Consider the following 18647-nt stretch of genomic DNA (forward strand, 5'->3'; position numbering starts at 1 on the left):
GTACAGAGACAAAAGTAAACAAGTGCAGATGGTCTGCGTGTTGTTAAAGGACAGCGGTGGATGCGAGGTGAAGGACACGAATCTGCCACCACCATTGCAGAAACTTTGCATTTCTCCTCTCGTCTTTTTCTTCTCGCTTTGCTTCCGCAGCCCAGAGGACGACCCTCAGAGACTTGCCTGCCTCGACATCGGCGGTCCATCTGTGTCTCCCTCACACACACACGCAGTAATACACACACTCCCAAGTGTTTCACACAATGTTTACATTACATTGGCCCAGCCTACAGCGGGAAACAGACAGCAAGAGAATACACAACTGACGGCTTCTCTCTGTACGAGTATTTATAGTACAGAGAAGAAAAACGCTGCTGGGACAGACTCACTCACTCCTTCATGGAATTTCCCCATCTTGGACGTCACAGACAAAAACGAACACCACAAAAATGACACTTATTCTGGGCACCTTTATAGCTGCATTACATAACGCAGCACATTCAAACAAAACAGAAGCATCAATCCAAAAATCAAACACCCACTGCTTGTAGGAGAAATAGATTTATTATCCGGGGGTTGTGAATATACATGCTGTTTTTTTATGATGTCTAAAGGTAAAGACAACATTCACAAGGCGGATCTTTTGTGCAACAGTTTCAGTAGACTCGCTCCTCACAGATAAAAGCATCATATGCAATGGTTTTTAAAATGTATGTACACGCTTACACACAAATCAACCGCCGCCAGGCAGGTCTCCTCTGTCAAATCCGTGTGTCGTGAACACAGGAGCTGGAACGCATGCCGGAGAGGTCCCTCTGCAAAATGTTATCGGCCCAGTTCATTTAAAGGGCTCTCAGCTTATCCTCTATTAGGGATCTTCTGGGGTAACGGTAAAGCTACAACTTTTTGCAAAGTTGCTACAGGTTTTTCAGATTGCCACTGTTGCTTAGCTCATCTGAGCATTTCTACACATTGATTTGAATTAAAACCTGGAGCTGATATTTGAGGTAATACCTGGTATTGCTGATAAAGAACAGGCTGGAGTAACAGATGTGGAATGGCTAGCAGGACGACACCCTCAAGGTACCTTAGCCCTACCCCTACCAACATCAGCTGCTAAAGCACCGCCATCCAGTGATGGCAAAGCCGGACTCACTAGCCACATCCAACAAAAAAAGAACTAGGCTTGAGCTGCAGGTCTTAGAAGAGCAGTTTTTGAGGATAACATGCTCGGTCAGTTTATTCAGCTGTCATTCTATCGTGTCTGTAGTTCCGTCCAGGAGTAACCGGCGGAGCTCCTGTGGGTCGGTGACGGGCAGAGAGCACGTGAAGTCCTGACAGACGTAGGCTGTGGCTACACCGCGCAGCTGCGACATGGAGGAGAGGACGGGCAGGCGCTGGCACAGGAAACTCTCCGTGTCCCCATCAGCGAGCATCAAGACCTGAAAGAGCCAAGCAAAAAGTATGTGGCATCAGATTACAAGGACAGAACTGATCAACAAGGTGCAGTAAACATTTCTTTGACCATAAATCAGTTCGCCATTATGATAACATTTATGCTTCAAGATTAGGATAATGTTTGCATATAGAAGCGTACGTGCTGAATCTCTAATTAACAAATCGGGATTAAGAGAGGTTAATTAAACTCAATCCAAGCTCCAGTTAAAATAGTTAACATCTCATCTCCAGCTACTACTTGGTAGACCATCCTCTGTCTCAAACAAGCCACTTTAACTCCTATGGTCTTCGCTTTAAATCAGGCTTCTTTTGATTGGCTGTCCCTCAAAGACAAAAGGTTTGAACAGCAGGTGGGTGTGGCTTCTACTCTGGGGTGTGGCTTCTATGCTGACATGTGCCTGATATGACCATATTAGTATGCTGCTCTCACTGACATCAAACAGAAGACATGCTGTTATGCTTGTAAATTAATAAAAGTGAACTGAGTTGAAGTATTGTGCATCTGCTCAAAGGCAGTGATTTCAGTGAAGCTAGCCCCTCCTGTATGCTAATTCCTAATGCATACACACATTTTGTTTTAGCATCATGGAAAACTGGAATTCTGTGTGTGGGACACAGGAATTACAGCTGAGAAGCAGAGAAATCAAACGAGTGCTGGAACAGTAAATAGAAACCATTTGTTTTAATACGAACAAAAAAAAAAAAAGAAAGTCAGTTGTCGCCATTTGGCCAAGCGTGAAAATGGTTTGAGTAATTGGATTGTCATTTTTATGTTACTTCCATCTGTGTGGCAGCAGTCCAGTCACTAAAGAAGAGTGTTACTGTCCGGGAGAAAGATGTTCAGCGTAATTACATCTTTAAACCATTTCTGTGTCAACGCATCATCTCGACACACAGCGCGGCCTCGTGCTGATCATGATTGCTCTCTTTATTCCTTTAATACAGCTGTACTACTCCCATACACTCACCCAAAATAACCCTCCCAAAAACACCACATTCAAACGTGGGTCAGTGGCTGCTATGCTGTCATGCCCACACCAAGTCAAGAAATTATTATGTGTGTGTCTGTGTGGGGGATACATGCGTGGTTCACCAGTCCTGCCTGCAGCAATGACGCTTTAAAAAAAGACAAAAACCCAAACAAATAATTTAAGTATGTATTCACAAGAATGTGAATTTGGGCTTCAGGTCACCAGAGAGAGAAAAACCGGCTGCCTGTCTTTGTGCATGTCTGTGTGTCACTGCAGTGTTGGACAGGCAGCAGAGCGAAGTTAAAGAGAGCTGCCCTGTCTGGTCCCTGGGCGGTTTCCTGTCAGACACGTGTCATTTCCTCCTGGCCCTGCACCACCTCTGGTTCACAACGGAGCGAGAAATGACAATACAAACAAGGAGCCGAGGGAAAAATGAGAAAAGGAAGGAGAAAGGAGACGAGATCGGACGACTGCAGGAGGGTAGAGGTGAAACTTCTTGAGTAGACTGACATGACCGTCGGTATAATAAGCTGACAACCAGAGGCAGTATAGGAAACAAACACTGGTTACAGGTTTGAATGATCGACAGAGTATCTGCAGTATATAAACATCTAAGACAAGCTTGAGCCAGGTAGGTTAAACCTCTGCACTGTTTTATCCACACAGCAGATGAACTTAATCAGGTCTTGTTTGTTTTTCCAATAATAAATTGTACATTTGCTAGTAAGACAAATGACCACCTTATCCTTTAGCACAGCCTGAACTATCTTAGGAAAGCTTTCCTGTTGTTTGTTCAGGCAGTCTTCAGGAACATCTTGATGTATGCAAAATCATCCAGGTAAGGAAATCCCCCAAAGTAGTCTTATGGGTCTTCAGGAATAGTTCTCCAGACGTCCCCTTTCTCTTCTTTGGAGGTCGACTGCCTTTCGTTGTGTTCTTTGTCGAGATGCCGCACTGCTTCAATAGTGCTGAGGTCCAGGCGGGGAGGCCAATCCATGACTGACAGTGTTCGATAGTGTGCTTTTCTATCCAGATTCGCTGTTCCTGCACTGACTGTGTGTTTATACTGTCATGCTGAAAAATGCAGCCATTGCGATTCACATCCTTCCCAGTTGGTATTGAATGGTGGGTCAAAATCTGAAAGTACTTTCCTAGATTGATAAATTGCATCAATTTTGACAAGTTCTCCAACAACAGCTCCAAACCATGACAGAGCCTCCACCGTGTCTTACAGATGGCTGTAGACACTCACTATTGTAAATGGTAAATGGCCTGTATTTGTATAGCGCTTTTACTAGTCCCCTCTAGGGACCCCAAAGCGTTTTACACACCCAGTCATCCACCCATTCACTCTCACATTCACACACTGGTGGAGGCAAGCTACAGCTGTAGCCAGACAGAAGCGAGGCTGCCATATCGCACCATCGGCCCTTCTGGCTAACACCAGTAGGTGTAGGTGAAGTGTCTTGCCCAAGGACACAACGACCGAGACTGTCCAAGCCGAGGCTCGAACTGGCAACCTTCAGATTACAAGGCGATCTCCCAACTCTCGAGCCACTATTGTACATCGTTGCTGACTTCCTGCCGACATTGGTTTAGTCCTGTTAGTCCAGTTCTTGTGTAATGTGGGATACCTCAGCATTTTCTCCCAGTTTCCCTTCCTTCAGAATGTCTTCTTGACAGCCACCATTTGACAGAGACCATTGTGCTGAATGCTCAGTAAACAACTGATGCATCTCTCTGATATTGTGTCAGGTCTTTAATAGATTTTTTCCTAATTGTTATGGACATCACTTTCAGATACTGATACAATTCACAGAGATGTATAATTCCTAGATGATGCATCTTAATGAGTCCAGTTACCCTCCGACACTTCCCTTTTGCACAACTATATGGTTGACAATGAATATCATTCCCATCAAAGTCAGCTGTACTTTGCATTTAGTCCAAATTTGCTAACATGCTCAACTCTAATGGCAAACCTGTTAAACACAAACCTGCTAATCATCAGCATTACCCAGCTGTCCCTGTGATTCCTTAAATGCTGCTGTGCTGCAGTACTAACTCTTAGAGCTGCTAGCAAAGCATTTAATAAAAAGATCGAAACACTGTTTTGGTATCAGTGATAAAACAACATTAACATATCAGAACTGTGATCTGGGAGTATTAGAAATGTCATCCCTTCACAGAGTACATAATGATCAGTATGAAGTATGGATTAAACATAAATAATGATACAGTAAAATATCACGGTCCTTCATCTTCCTATGGGTTACCCAGTGGCTAGAAACATCCATATTTAAATTGAAATAGGCAGTAACTCTGAAGTGCATACAGCAATGTGAAGCACATTAATCAACTTCACACATTATTAACACTGATTAATAATGCTAATACACACACTGACACTGCACTGCAATATACAGTATAGATATAAACAGAAATCCTGCTCTCTGCCTTTCAGATGTATGTTTTTGGTCTTCTATCTACAGCTGTTTTGACACAGTCATCAATAATGTATTGTTATTATTCCGATTAATTCAACCTGTAGTATGCGAGTGCACGTGGGGGTGTGTAGGACATGTTAATGCGAGCTTATCCGTGTACTGTGATCCACTCCATACAATAACGCTGCACCCTGTTACATGTCCACATGTACAGGTGGCTGTAATAAACTAGAGCACACAGGTACTCCCGATCCTGCTTTCATCGCTAATTGTTCTTTAGTCATTAGACAAAATTGTCTGCTGGAGGAGACTCCCCTCTTCTGTAAGCGTGCCAGCCAGCACTCACCCGGGCCACCATGCGGAACTGTTTGCATCCTCTTCACCCCGTCTCAATGAGCCTTCTCATTCACTGGCTGTCTCAGAGCTCCCCAAGTGCTCCACTCAGCCATTTAGATGCTCATTTGTGCCGATAGCCATCTGCACTTCAAAAGCCAAAAAACTATCAATAGATTACGCCGCTCAAATCCATCCATCCATCCATTCGCTTCCGCTTTCCGCCAACACACAGGGACAAACAACCATTCACACTCACATTCATTCACACATTCACACCTAGTGACAATTTGGATTATCCAATTAACCTATCCCCACAAGCTGCATGTCTTTGGACGGTGGGAGGAAGCCGGAGTACCCGGAGGGAACCCACGCAAACACGGGGAGAACATGCAAACTCCACACAGAAAGACCCCGGCCTGATGTTGGAATTGAACTCAGGACCTTCTTGCTGTGCGGCAACAGTGCTAACCACCGTGCCACCGTGCTGCTGTGTTGAACTACTTCTGTGTCTATTACTAAATATGCTGTGTGGTAAAGAAAATTCTTCCTTAAGGGGAGCATGAAAGGATGCTGCCCACATCTTATCTTCTCAAAATTCATGCAGGCTTATGTGTTTGAAGAAGCTCAGATGATAAATAATTTTGGCACTAAAAAACAGAAAACTGGGGAAACATCACACCGAGCACCGGAGAGAGCTGTCTACAAACATTTTTGGGCATTAAATCAGGGGAAGACTAGGAAGAAGCATGATGGAGTGTGTTCATATTGGTGTGACCGTTGTCATAGCGACCAGAGGAGGATTTCCCTGCCAAACTGAACCTTTTCCACCCTGACTTGATTCTTCTTTTGGCTTCATGCCGTCCCTCCCTGGGTTCAGACCACATCCAGCCACGTGGCCTCAACTTAAAGGTCACTCAGTAGTCTGTCTGTGTCACAACAACACGATCTGCACAGACCCCTCGGTGCTGGAAACGACCTGTGTGTGTGTGTGTGTGTGTGTGTGTGTGTGTGTGTGTGTGTGTGTGTGAAGCTGAAACAAAGAAACAGAGACAGACAGAGATCCAGATTACGTGTGAATGTACACACGAAGGCTTGTGGATGTGACGGACTGAACGCAAAGTCTGTGTGTGTGTGTGTGTGTGTGTGTGTGAAGCTGTAGCAGACAGCACAGTTGGCTACACATGAGAGTGCAAACTCCCACAGGGTTAATCCCCTCATACTGGGCAACCCTGAAACAAATACACACACACCTCCCACCCGTTAAATGTCCCTACACTGACAGCTCCCTCCCACTCTACATCTCTCATTCTGCCAAAGCAGAAGAGCTCAGACATTTAAAAAGAACATGCCGTACCTGTGCTGACAGCAACTCGCAAACACACACGCAGCTTCGGAAATCATTTTATCATACTTAGCATCCGCACAACTTGGGGGCTAAACTCACACAATGATCGCATCGAATGCGTGCTTTCAGGAGCCGCTGTCACACCTGAGGAAGAGCAATCACAGTTCTACACGCAGTCAAGCGTGAAGAGAATTACTTCCCCCATCCCTCTCACTTTTGTTTTGTCCAACTTGCACGCACACACGCACACACACACACATGCATGCATGCTCACTGTGTGCTGCTCAGTCATCACTGCAACCTGACATCTGGACTTCTGCCCCAGGACAGAAACAGACAAATTCACGCTTTTACGTACATTCTGTGACAGTGTGCTGCTCATATCACCAGTCATCCAGTGACTTTAACTTTACCCTTGGGTTCATTTATTTATCTTTTCAACAAGAGAGAAGGATGAGAGGAGGTGAGTGTGCCAGAAAGAAAACTGGACAGGAGACATTTGAGAGGAAGGAGAAGGTCAGAGAAACGGGAACGGATTCGGCTGATTTGGGAGCATTAAGCAGGATTGAGCTAAAACTCTTCACAGAGATCAAAATCTGCCTTTTTCTACACTTAACTATATAATATCCAGAACAGTTAACACACTTCAACTAAGTGCACATTTTAATGCAAGGCTTAATATTCAGTTTAAACTCAGACTCCAAATATGATCACCTACACCACATTAAAAGCAAGAATCTGGAAGCTTTCCTTATCCTTCCAAAAACAGTTATGACCCACAAGGGCTCTGACGAGGATCTGAGGCTTTCCTATGGATTAAAATTTTGGACCGCCTCATATTTGAGGTGTTTCGTCTTCTTCAAGCTAACGCTTAACAGTTTTTACAGTGTGGAGTTCCCACTGTCCTGCTCACAAAGACCACTGCTGTCAAAGGAAGGGTGTGTTAAATGTGCAGAAATGTTTAGGTGGGTGGCAGTGGTGGGGGTGTAAATCAGCTTATCATGTGCATGAATATCAGGAGTTTCACAGCAGGTTACTGAAATGTGACAATATCATTGATGCTCTCCCAGTTTGTTTTTTTTAAATCCAGAGAATTAAAAAGACTGACACGAAAATGTAGAATCAAGCTAATGTCCAAAATTATGCACATTACTTGACACAAGAGCTACGAATACAGACATAAGGAAAAAAACCACAATATAAGCCTGCGCACACACACGCGCACACACACACACACACACACACACACACACACACACACACACACGCCGTCTGACCTGAGTTAGAATGAGTGGGCGAGCCTGTTCTGGCAGTGTGTTCTGTCTTTTGTCAAGCTGGGCATCAGTTTTCAGCTGCTGACAGTCTCTACAGGACCCTCTTCACTAAATCAAACTGTGTCTGCAGCAAGATGTGAGAATGCCTTGGGATCTGAGCAGAATTAACAGCCTCTCTCTTCAATCAGGCCCTGACACCTACGGCACACTTCATCAGCTTCTGTTGTGTTTAAGATGAAAGAAGATTCTCATTTTTTAATGTCGTAAAAGTCACGCCAAGTTAGAAATGCTAAAGCGATAAAATCTGACATATGAGTGATACAAGGACGAGGCCAGTAGTCTGAAATATCCCAGATATACAGGCGGGTGACTAATGAAGGAAAAAGACTTGAACCCTTGACCCCTGTATGGAGAGGATCTGCTGGCTCTGTTATGCTGGGGTGGGGGTCTGTCTCCTTAGAAGGAAGGATGACTGTAAATCCATACAAAGATGTTCTGAGGAATCACCTTTACCTTTTTGGAAGAATGTTGTTCATTACTCCAGTAACATTTCAGCGATTGGGTGATCTTTCTGGAGGAACAGTGGAGCAGATCTGGTTGTATGGAAAGGCCCAATCAAAGGCCCTCCCTTACTAATGTAACGGGGAACATTATATCAAAAACATCACAAAATGCATAAGTGTCCTACTTCGAATATAAAGAAGAATGTTAAGCACGGCTCCACAGCACGGGTGGAGAATCATCCTGGTGCTACAAGTTTGAAACGGCAACGGTTAGCTTTAGTTTGGTTAATATTAGAACCACCAAGAGGGTAATTTATGTAGCTGTGTATAAAACTCATCATCTCATACTTCATGACTTATCCAGTGTTTTAGTGCTGGCTAAAATGACAAATTATTACAAACACCTCTACTTAAAGCCGCCAAGAGAATTTGACCCCCAACAGAAATCACTGTAAAAATGCTGCACTTTACATTTACAGCACACCTGCATTGTTGACACATGAGCAAGAAACAGCTAGATGTGATTGATAAATGAATACACAGGGCACTGTAGTTAGATAAAAGATGAATGGTTACTATGGTGCTGACCCGGGGCAGAATGGAGTAGAGCCGAGTGTGGCTGGAAGTGTAGAGAATTGGGCAGATTTCTACTGTCAGAGCAGAGAGTCCAAAGTAGTAATCAGAGCAAAAAAAAGTGAAATACACAGCGGATCAGCTGAACTGATTTCAGGCCTGAGGAGCAGAGCCGAGGAGGGCTGCAGACTGAGGTGGAGCAATGTGGGTGGTGGTGAATGAGAGAGGCTACAAGTCCACTGAAGGAAAAGCAGACATGACAAACTTTCACTGTTTTACCTTTATAATAATTCATTTATTAAAATTAACTTAATATTTTGCTGTTGCAGCAACTGGGTTATCAGTGAGCGCTCCGTTTTCGATCCTGTCTTTATATTAATTACATTCAGTTTCCAATTCAATTCAATTGAAATTTATCTATATAGCACGAATTCACAACAAAAGCCGCCTCAAGGCGATTTTTATTGTAGGGTAAAGACCCAACAATAAGACAGACAAAACCTCAACAATCAGACGGCCCCATTTCAACAGTAGCAGAACCAGGCTCAGGTAGGGGCCATCTGCTGTGACCAGTTGGGGGGGGGTAAGAGGAAAAAGATACGAAAAAGAGAAGACAAATGAAACCACAACATAGGGAGATGGGACAAAGCAGGGTGAGGGAGAGAGGAGACTACAATTAATGCTGCAGTGGCGTAAAAATATGTGAAGAGTAAAAAAGGTGAGCGGAGAAGAAGTGCACAGTGTATCCTATTAAGTCCTTCAGCATTCTGAGCCTGAAGCAGCATAGCTAGAAGATGGTTCAGGGACATCTGATCTAGCCCCAACTACAAGCTCTATCAAAAAAACCTAATCTTGAAAATAGAGAGGGTGTCACACTGGGAGCTGGTTCCATGGGAGAGGAGCTGACAGCCGAAGGCTCTACTTTTAGAAACTCTGGGAACCAGAGTGCTCTGTTAGGATCATGTGCATGTATGACAGAACCTGATTATTCAAGATGTTGTATGTGACGAGAAGGATTTTGAATTCAATTCTGGATTTAACTGGGAGCCAATGACAAGATACTAATATGGGAGAAAACAGAAACAAGCAAAATGAACTCTCATCCTCTCAAAGCTGGGGGCTTTTTAGGGAATTATAAGATCGATAAAACCTGATAATAACAAACATCAATAGTCCAGCATAGAGATAATCAGTCCAACATATTTGTTTATGTGTGCACTGAAAAACATATCCTGATCAAAAGTGTACTGAAGGTTATTCTAATATACTGTAAATTATTATATTTATAGATTAAACAAAGCATATTGTGGTGAATTTTACCTGCTCAAATCTGTATCAACTTACATCAACAATATGTGGTTGTTGAATAGTGGTATTGTAAAGCGCTTTGGGTGCCTTGAAAAGCGCTATATAAATCCAATCCATTATTATTATTATTATTATCAATCAGAATACTACAGATGTCTGCAAATTATTATTGTATAATAATAATTATAATAAAAATATTATATTATCATAATCGGCCTTTGTCAATACTCAATATCGACTCATAAGAAAAGATTTACATTCTGTTTTGCTTTTGCAAAAGCAGAAAAAAATAATAGAGATGAACTTTTTTTTGAACCAAAAGAAATCTAGATTCTTGTCAGATGTAACTAATTTAATCCTTGACAGAGAACTTGGCTCTTGTTTCAGGTGGCTTTACACTCAGGGTCATTGGAAGGCAGATGAACAGTACATCTGTGCCCCTGAGAACCACTAGCCACTAACTGGATGTGTGAGATGAAAGACTGCTGGACTCCATCTGAGGTGTTTCATTAGCTCTCAGTCGTACAGTGGGCCAGAATTGGAAATAAGGTCTAAAATTTTGCTTCTTTCTAATTCACTATGGGAAATTGTGTGAATTTCAGCACGTGTATGGATACTAGCTCTGTGTGTGAAAGATTGATCAGCTAGAACATATTTGTATGTCTTTTAATTTCAGCACAAAATGAACAAAGTGAGTTTTCAATTATTTTTCTTAGCCTTTCCAAGAACACCATTCTGTTTACAGGATATCTTTGTATACTGAGATTTTAGCTTCATACTGCTGTAAAAAATGTGAGCAGAACTGAATTATTCAAGCGTTATTAACCCTCTGGGGTCCAGGGTATAATTGGCCGTTTTTGACTACTTTTGATTTTACTTCTATATTTCACCTTTAAAAACTGTTCATCTTGCTTTGTTTGGTATCATTCTCTTCAGCACAGCCCTCATACCTCATATCTGGTGTCACTCTTAAAACGTACCCCCTCTTCCAAAACAACCAAATGCCGCATATAATTTTGTGATTCGTTGACATGGTACACTTTAACACCAATAGCAAAGGGGTGTTTTCTTAAAAAAAATAATTTTTGCTCCAAAGGGGAGAGTGGTTGCTAGCGCTGTCCTTAGAAAACACTGTTTATACCATTTTATTCAGACACAAACATAGCGTGTATTTTTCTTTTATCATAACTCTCGTTTTACATGGCCTATCAACACAATTCAAAAACTGGTATATAGTTTGCAGTCCACACTTTTGACAAGTTGAAATGGAGGCTGTGCATCGTTGCATCTTGTTGCTGTGTTGTCTTAAATTGGTCATGTGATTTTGACGCACTCGTGCATCCGTCGACCCTAGAGGGTTAAAGAAAATAACTACTAATTTCTAACTTTAGTACTAATAACTACTTCATTCTTCTTGCAACTTCACAAAAAATGACTGTTTTAATTTTATATAGCTATTTTAATGTCTAATCAAGTGTGTCAAACATAAGGCCCAGGGTCCACAATCAGCCCAGCAAGGACAAGGACAGCAAGCAAGGAAAATATGAAGAGGGCAGAAAGTTTTAGAAGTTATACAACTGATAAAAATCTTCTCTATAGCCATTCTTACTACACCAAAGTAGTTAAGTAACAGATAAACAATTAAATGACAGAAAAGTTCCTGTTTTTTTACTTTCTACCATAGAAGTTTCAATTAAAACAAGAAAACTTTCATCAATCAATAAGCTGTAAGTTCTATAAATATGGGACAGTCTGGGCAGTGAGCTGCCAGAATCTTTTCTGTAATTTTAGATATTTATCGTGTAGAAAAACTGAAATTGAACTTCTTTATTTTATAGTAAGATGTCTCAGGAATTAAATGTGTAGTTAAATGTGTAGTTAAATGTCTTTACACAATGTATGTTTCACTCGGCGATCAAAGTGGCCTTCAATGGAAAATGAGTTTGACATCCCTGGTCTAAATGCTCTTTTATATCCTCTTACGCTGCTTTTGTAAATTACCTTTGATGGCTTTTGAAATTTTATGTAAAGCACTTTGAATAGCCTTGCTGTAAAATGTGCTAAAGAAATAAACTTGCCTTGCCTCCTCGATAGAATGGTTACAAGGTCCAGATACTAGATACCATTCATCAGTTTCAGATAAGAGATCCAAGTGAAAATTACATGATACTGGCTGAGGCAGATGAAGAAGCACACCAGTACAGGAAGGAGACACAGGCAGCCAACAGGAACAAAATCCAAATTGTTGCTTTGAAAATAAATTATCTGAAAGAGACAGACTAAGACTGAACTGCTTGTAGAGAATTTGCATGCAGTTCGGAGTAATGTTGATGCAGGATGTTCTTCAACACAGTTCTCCAGTAAATGCAAATTGATTCTTGGCACTGTCAATGAACAAAATGCTCAGAACTGCTTTCCTTCCTTTGACTGCCAGGGAGATGTTGGCTCAGCTTAGAGTGCTTCCAACTATTTATGGGCACACAAACTGTTTCGTTAAAGCAGTTTTCTACTGTTCCTTTCAAAAGTTTACATGAAAGATTGAGTTTTCATGTTTGGAAATGTTGTGCTGAAAATGCTACTTTTTCATATCTATACATGCTACCACAGATGATGCATTTTTTAAATAATTAAAATAAAAATGGTATCACAATAGAAATACACTGTAAAAATGTGATATTAAGTTTTTTAAACTGGCTTTTGAGTTTTTTTTAAAAATGTAAAAATGTATTATTACTTAAATCCACCACCACCAAGCTTGGGTGTGAGTAGAGCCCTCTAGTGGGTTGCCACACATGCCCCGCCCCCCGAACACCCAAACAAACAGTCCACTAGTCCAGGACCCGGGGCTTAATCAATTGTCCAGAACGGCTGAAACGGGGAGTCCGAGAACTGGCTGTGGGCTCACCAGGCCGGGAAGGACAGGCTGAACCCTCCGCTTGCCGGACAAGCGCCGACGGGCACGGTGGGATCACAGAGGGAGGGTCAGAGTCCAACGTTCCGGCAGCAGGTGGGCGGCCGCGGCGGAGGGCTGGCACCACAGGCGCATCCTGCAGAATGTGTGCAGGCTTAAGTTGGTCCACTGAAACTACCTCCTGCCGGCCCCCAAAATCCAAAAGAAATTGCTTGGAAGCTGGTTCAATAACCCGAAATGGGTCTTCGCAAGGCAGATGCAAGGGGGTTGATGGGCGTCACACCAAACAAAAACGAAAGGAGAAGATTCCAACGACTGCGGAAGAAAAATGTCTGGTAGGCAGTGGTGCATGGGGCCAGGGACTGAAAAGGGGCCTCCAGGGGAGTGGAGAGCCGGCACCGAGACATCAAGACATGGGGGGGGGGAGGCTCTCAGGCAAAAATTTCCCAGGGACGCGAAGGGGTTGGCCAAGGACCAGTTCAGCAGGAGAAACCCAGAGGTCCTCCTTAACCGCGCTGCGCAACCCCAACAAAACCCAAGGCAGACGGTCGACCCAACTACCACTCGTTAAGGAAGCACGGAACACGGCCTTGACCAACCGGTGAAACCACTTGCACATCCTGCTAGCCTGCTAGCACAGAACACACGCAGCAGCCCAATTCTTTACTGCTTTTCGCAGGCCCGGCCAAACAAACTTGTCGCTTACCAGCTTGACCGAAACCCGTAAGCCCGGGTGAGAGAGAGCATGGATGGAGTCGAAAACACGACGGTGCCACGAAAGGGGAACGACGGGGCACGGGCGACCCATAGACACGTCGCAAAGCAAACGCGGACCGCCATCCCACACCGGCGTGTCTTCCAGCATGAGGCTTGTCTTTCTCCATAAGTTGCAATAGGAGAACCGTTAGCCGCAATCAGCCGCAGTCCGTGGCCTGCCGCTAAGCGGTCCGCGGCGGTGGGCGTGATGAGGCTCTTCTGGGAGCCAGAGTCCAGCAGAAAACAGCGCCCGGAGCGTGAGTCTTCAATGAAGAGCAGCCTTTCCATATCGTCAGCGACTGCGGCAGGCAGGAACGCGCTCTGGCGCCAAAACGCTGATGGTAGAAACAAAAATCTTTCCCGCGGTGTGTAGCGGTCCCTGCCGTTAGTGCCAGCTTGTCCGCTCTGGAGAAGGCTGTTGGGGGTGTCGCCGGCAGATCCACGGCCGAGGCATGCACTCCAAATGTGTGGGAAACCAGCAGGATGGGATCTGCCTCTTCAGCCAGGGAGCGGTACTCCTGCGCCGCTAGAAACGGGGAGCTGGCGAGGCCAGTTCTCACAGTGACAGGCAGTTGTCTGGTAAAGAGATGGACGAAAAGGAATCCTCCGTCGTCCGAACCGAGCAAGGACAACATGTTTTCCGTGAGTTCAAGAGCCGTGCCTCTGCCCAGCCTGGAGAGGGAAAGAAGTTTCTTGGCTTGCTCCGCACCGGAGAGGGTGTATCGCCGCGGGAGTAGGTCCTTAAGGGCGACATATTTCCCTTGCACGGGCGGGTCCCGGAGGAGGGCCGTCGCACGGCGGGTGGCTAGCAGGTCAAACGATGCCACCACATGATGAAATTTCGTGTCGTCAACCGAGATGCCGGGGAGAGCAAACTGAGCCTCCACGCGGACAAACCATGACGAGGGGTCGTGGAGCCAGAAGTCCAGCAACTGGAGCGCCACGGCAAACGTAGCCACAGCAAACATAGCCACAGCAGGAGCTAGAGGGCCGGCAGTAGCTGGCCGTCCAGGGCGAACTCCATGGTTCGATGCGTGTTCAAGGTAGGGTCACCAATATGGAGGCATGGGACACACAAAGTTGTAGCATTTTCAGCACAACATCTCAAAACATTATTTTTGATTGATCTAAACTAACCTAGACTACAAAAGGAGAGTGTAAGTGACACCAAACAAGATGTGTTTGTCAGCTTTAGTCTGCAACTGTATTGCAGTCTACCTAGTTCCAGGTTTGGAAACTTTAACTAAAATCATTACATTTTGTCGTAGCATGCTGTTGTAGAGGAATCATTTACTCAAAAAAAATCTCATAAGTTAAATTTATGCTGCGAGTTTTCCAAGACAAAAGCAAATCTTGAGTTTTATTTAAATACAGGAAAGATACACTGATGGGTATCAAGTGTCAAAGTAAAACTTGCTAAGGGAGATTTAACCAAATATGAGTGAAACTGCATGTATATATTTGAACATGTAAGTATAGTTTTGACCTTGTGTGCATTAGAGGAAATTCTTAATAAATTCAAACTTGTGAACACAATACTTGTTTTTTTTTAAAGGTAATTCTTTGGAAAGAAAAAAAAGTTCAAAGAAAGTATTAAATATATATATGCAAACTTCTGTCCACAACTGTGGGAAAAATCTTTTTACAAGCATAAGAACGATCAAACAAAAAAATTTTTTCACCTGTGATTACATGAGAAAGAATTTCACAGTTTATAAAGAGGGAAAGAATGACCCAAAGGGATATACAGTTGCAAAATGCCTGTATTTATGTATGTGTAAATGTGTATCCACACACAGCATGAGGATATTTACTGAGCTGAGATGTGGACAAGCACGAAGCATCAAGCATGGCTACAGCACTCAAGATACCACGGGCAGAGGATTATATCGCACACATGCCACTAAAGCTGTCAACTCTGCTGAATCATGAGTGTACATGCAGCTTCACCGTTGCTTTATGAAGATGAAAAGAAAAAAAAAAAGTAACATTCACTTACTGGATGAATGTGTAATGCTTTAGATTAACAAATATTAGAAGAATGGAAGGAGGTGAATGTAATGTGAAACTGAATATCTAAAGGATGTTCATTTGCAAAATAGCAGAGACAAAGCAGGAAAAAGAGGATAAGTGGCTACCTGAATGCATTAAAGTAAGCCTGAAATGCACTTTTCCTCTACATGAACCATCTGGGGCCATCTGGGGCCTTTCCCAGACCTGTCAGTCAGACTGTTTTCTACTCTGGATGGTTACTGGGCTTAACAGGTCATCAAGGTATTGGCGGCTCAGGTGGTAGAGAGAGTTGCCGAACAATCAGGAGGTGGATTGATTCCTGGCTTTACATGTCGAAGACGCTGAAGATGCCCAAGTTGCCTCTGACGCATCCATTAGACTATAAATGTTGGCTAAAAAGTGCTTAGGAATAAATAAAAGCACTGAAATTGTGTGTTTTTGAGTGGCTTGTGGTAGAAAGCACTTTGAGTGGTCAAAGTGAGCAGAAAGTTGCTACAAGTATGAGTCTGTTTAACAGAACAGAAGAAACAATTCTTAGCGGACATATGCAATCTTTTAAGGAGCTTTCATGAGTGACCGAGGCTCAGCGAAACAGACACAACAGGACACAGAGTGAAACAACGGAGCTTAAAGGACCCTGGGCATGCCTAACTCTAATCCTCTTTTTTACAGTGGTGTTACCATTGCAAGTTAGCTAGTAGATACTCTCTCTTATCTCCACCCATCCCCTCCTTTCCCTTTCTCTACTCACACTCCATATCACCCTGCTAACTGTTCCCCCATGTCTCTAAGGTCTTGTTAGGGATTCCCAGTTGTTCGCAGACATTTTCAAAAGGACTCTCCTCTTAATAGGCCACGGTCCATCCTTCTACTCTACGATTTGTCCTATTCTCTCTGCCTCACTCTCGTCTTTCGAAAGGCACAGGGAATGCGAAATATATCCATCTACATTTAATTCCATTTAATAATTCTTACATGGTATTTCGTAAACCATAAAAAAATCTCTCTGTCCTAAGAATATTTTCTAACGCTCACATTTTTACAGTCCTCCATAAGACGTGCCACAAACACTTTCCAGATTATGGGACACATATTGCTGAAGTTTTTACTTAAATACACTCGAGAGAGGAACAGCAACTCTATTGCTCTCTGTGACAGTTTGCTTATAATAGAGTTACACAAAGTTACTTGGCTAGTTTTCTGGGGGGAAGGCTGATGAATAAGCAGAGCTGACAAGACACAGTCGGGCTCAGTGGGAACTCACAATGGGAATTACAGTTCTTGTAAAGCATTATTCAACTCATAAAAGATCATGTGTAAATCTTTGGCTGACAGAAATTCATAATTTGAACCACTATCAATGCCACTGCCAACATGCTTTGTTGCTTACATTACTAAGCAGCCTTGAGATCACAGCTTGATGAATGTAAATCTTCATGTTTAGTGTTGAATGTATTCCATTTTCTAGAAATGTATTCTAAAAATGCTGATCAGACAGACCAATGGAGAAATCTTGATTTTTCTTTTTTAACCACCAAGATTAACCAGCACACAGTTCAAAATGAAGCAGCCTACTTTTAAAGCAGCTCTCATTAGGAACAGCAGAATTTAGATTTAAGGACTGGGGAAAAATATCACAAAGGAAGTCAATGCAATCTGTCGAGCAGTAAAGAAGCTATATTTAAGTATATATTAAGTTCCATAATCTTAGTGGCACAAAAGTATTTTACACTGATAAATAAAAAAAAATGTAAAATTAAAAAAAGAATGAAAAGTATGACAAATTAAACTTCCCAACCATGGCTTGCTTTAGCCATCGAGCCAGCCACAGTTATGGGATGCTCCTGAACAGCATGTAACAAAATACAAAAAAGAAAGGGAAAAGTCGAAGAGTATGTCATCAAAACAATTCTATAATTAAAACTGAGAGGACGTTTGTGGTAATCAAGAGTGTTTACATCAGATAGGCAGAGCAATCAAATGAACAATGCAAACCGAGCTCTGAGTTTGTTTTTTCAATAACATTTCTTTCAACAATTCCAACCCTCTCTCAAAAGTAATGTTCCTAGAGAACTAAATTGCATTTACTTACCTTACTTACCAAACATTTTTCTCTATAGCAATAAAACCTTAAAATTTTAAAGAGAGACATTCATCAGGTTGATAATGGCTTTTTGACCTTGAACCCCCATCCTGTCTCATTGCCTTGATCATCTACTCTACACCTATGTCTAGTTTGCCCCAAGTGTATAAATAGTCCTCTTTTCTCCTTTGTCCCTGGGTCTGTTAAATTCCCCAAGTATGTTTGAACTGTACGATCTCGTGGGTGTTTTTGGACTTTGTTTTGACAATTCTCATCTCTGCATCAGCCCTAATAAACGTTAACTCCTGTTTAATCAGCCACAAACACAGTGAAGAAATTTAGTTTAATGACTCAAAGCAGTGAATGGACCCTAGCAAAGACCTAGTTTCAGCTGCCTCTGTTAGGACATCTGCCAGTAAACACAGCTATGTGTCTAACTCCAGCACCCAGGTGGATTTGTTTAAAAAATGAATTAAACAAATAAATAAATAACTCAGTAGTCATAGAGTTGTTATGAAGGGAGAAACTATCAACAAAAACAACCTTTTGGTACCAGGTTGAAACATGTTTTTTTTAATCCTGAAGGTGCTCAAGTGGCAGTTTTTGGCACTTGCACACATGTTGCCTCTTGGGTAAAACATGTTATCATTTTGATAATGTCATCGCTTTGTTATA

At 42.7% G+C, this 18647-nt stretch overlaps 1 protein-coding gene across 1 annotated transcript in view; it reads right to left on the minus strand.

The window, feature by feature from the left end:
- Window positions 1-542: 542 nt before the first annotated feature.
- Window positions 543-18647, minus strand: part of spata20 (spermatogenesis associated 20) — a 55859-nt gene continuing 37754 nt past the window's right edge. The window contains exon 16 of the mRNA XM_005721844.1: window positions 543-1436. Coding sequence (XP_005721901.1) covers window positions 1245-1436 — 192 coding nt within the window. The 3' untranslated portion in view covers window positions 543-1244. The remainder of the gene's footprint in view (window positions 1437-18647) is intronic.

Source organism: Pundamilia nyererei, unplaced genomic scaffold, assembly GCF_000239375.1.
Source record: "Pundamilia nyererei isolate P.nyererei 1_Seehausen unplaced genomic scaffold, PunNye1.0 scaffold00005, whole genome shotgun sequence".
In the NCBI taxonomy this organism is placed as follows: Eukaryota; Metazoa; Chordata; class Actinopteri; order Cichliformes; family Cichlidae; genus Pundamilia; species Pundamilia nyererei.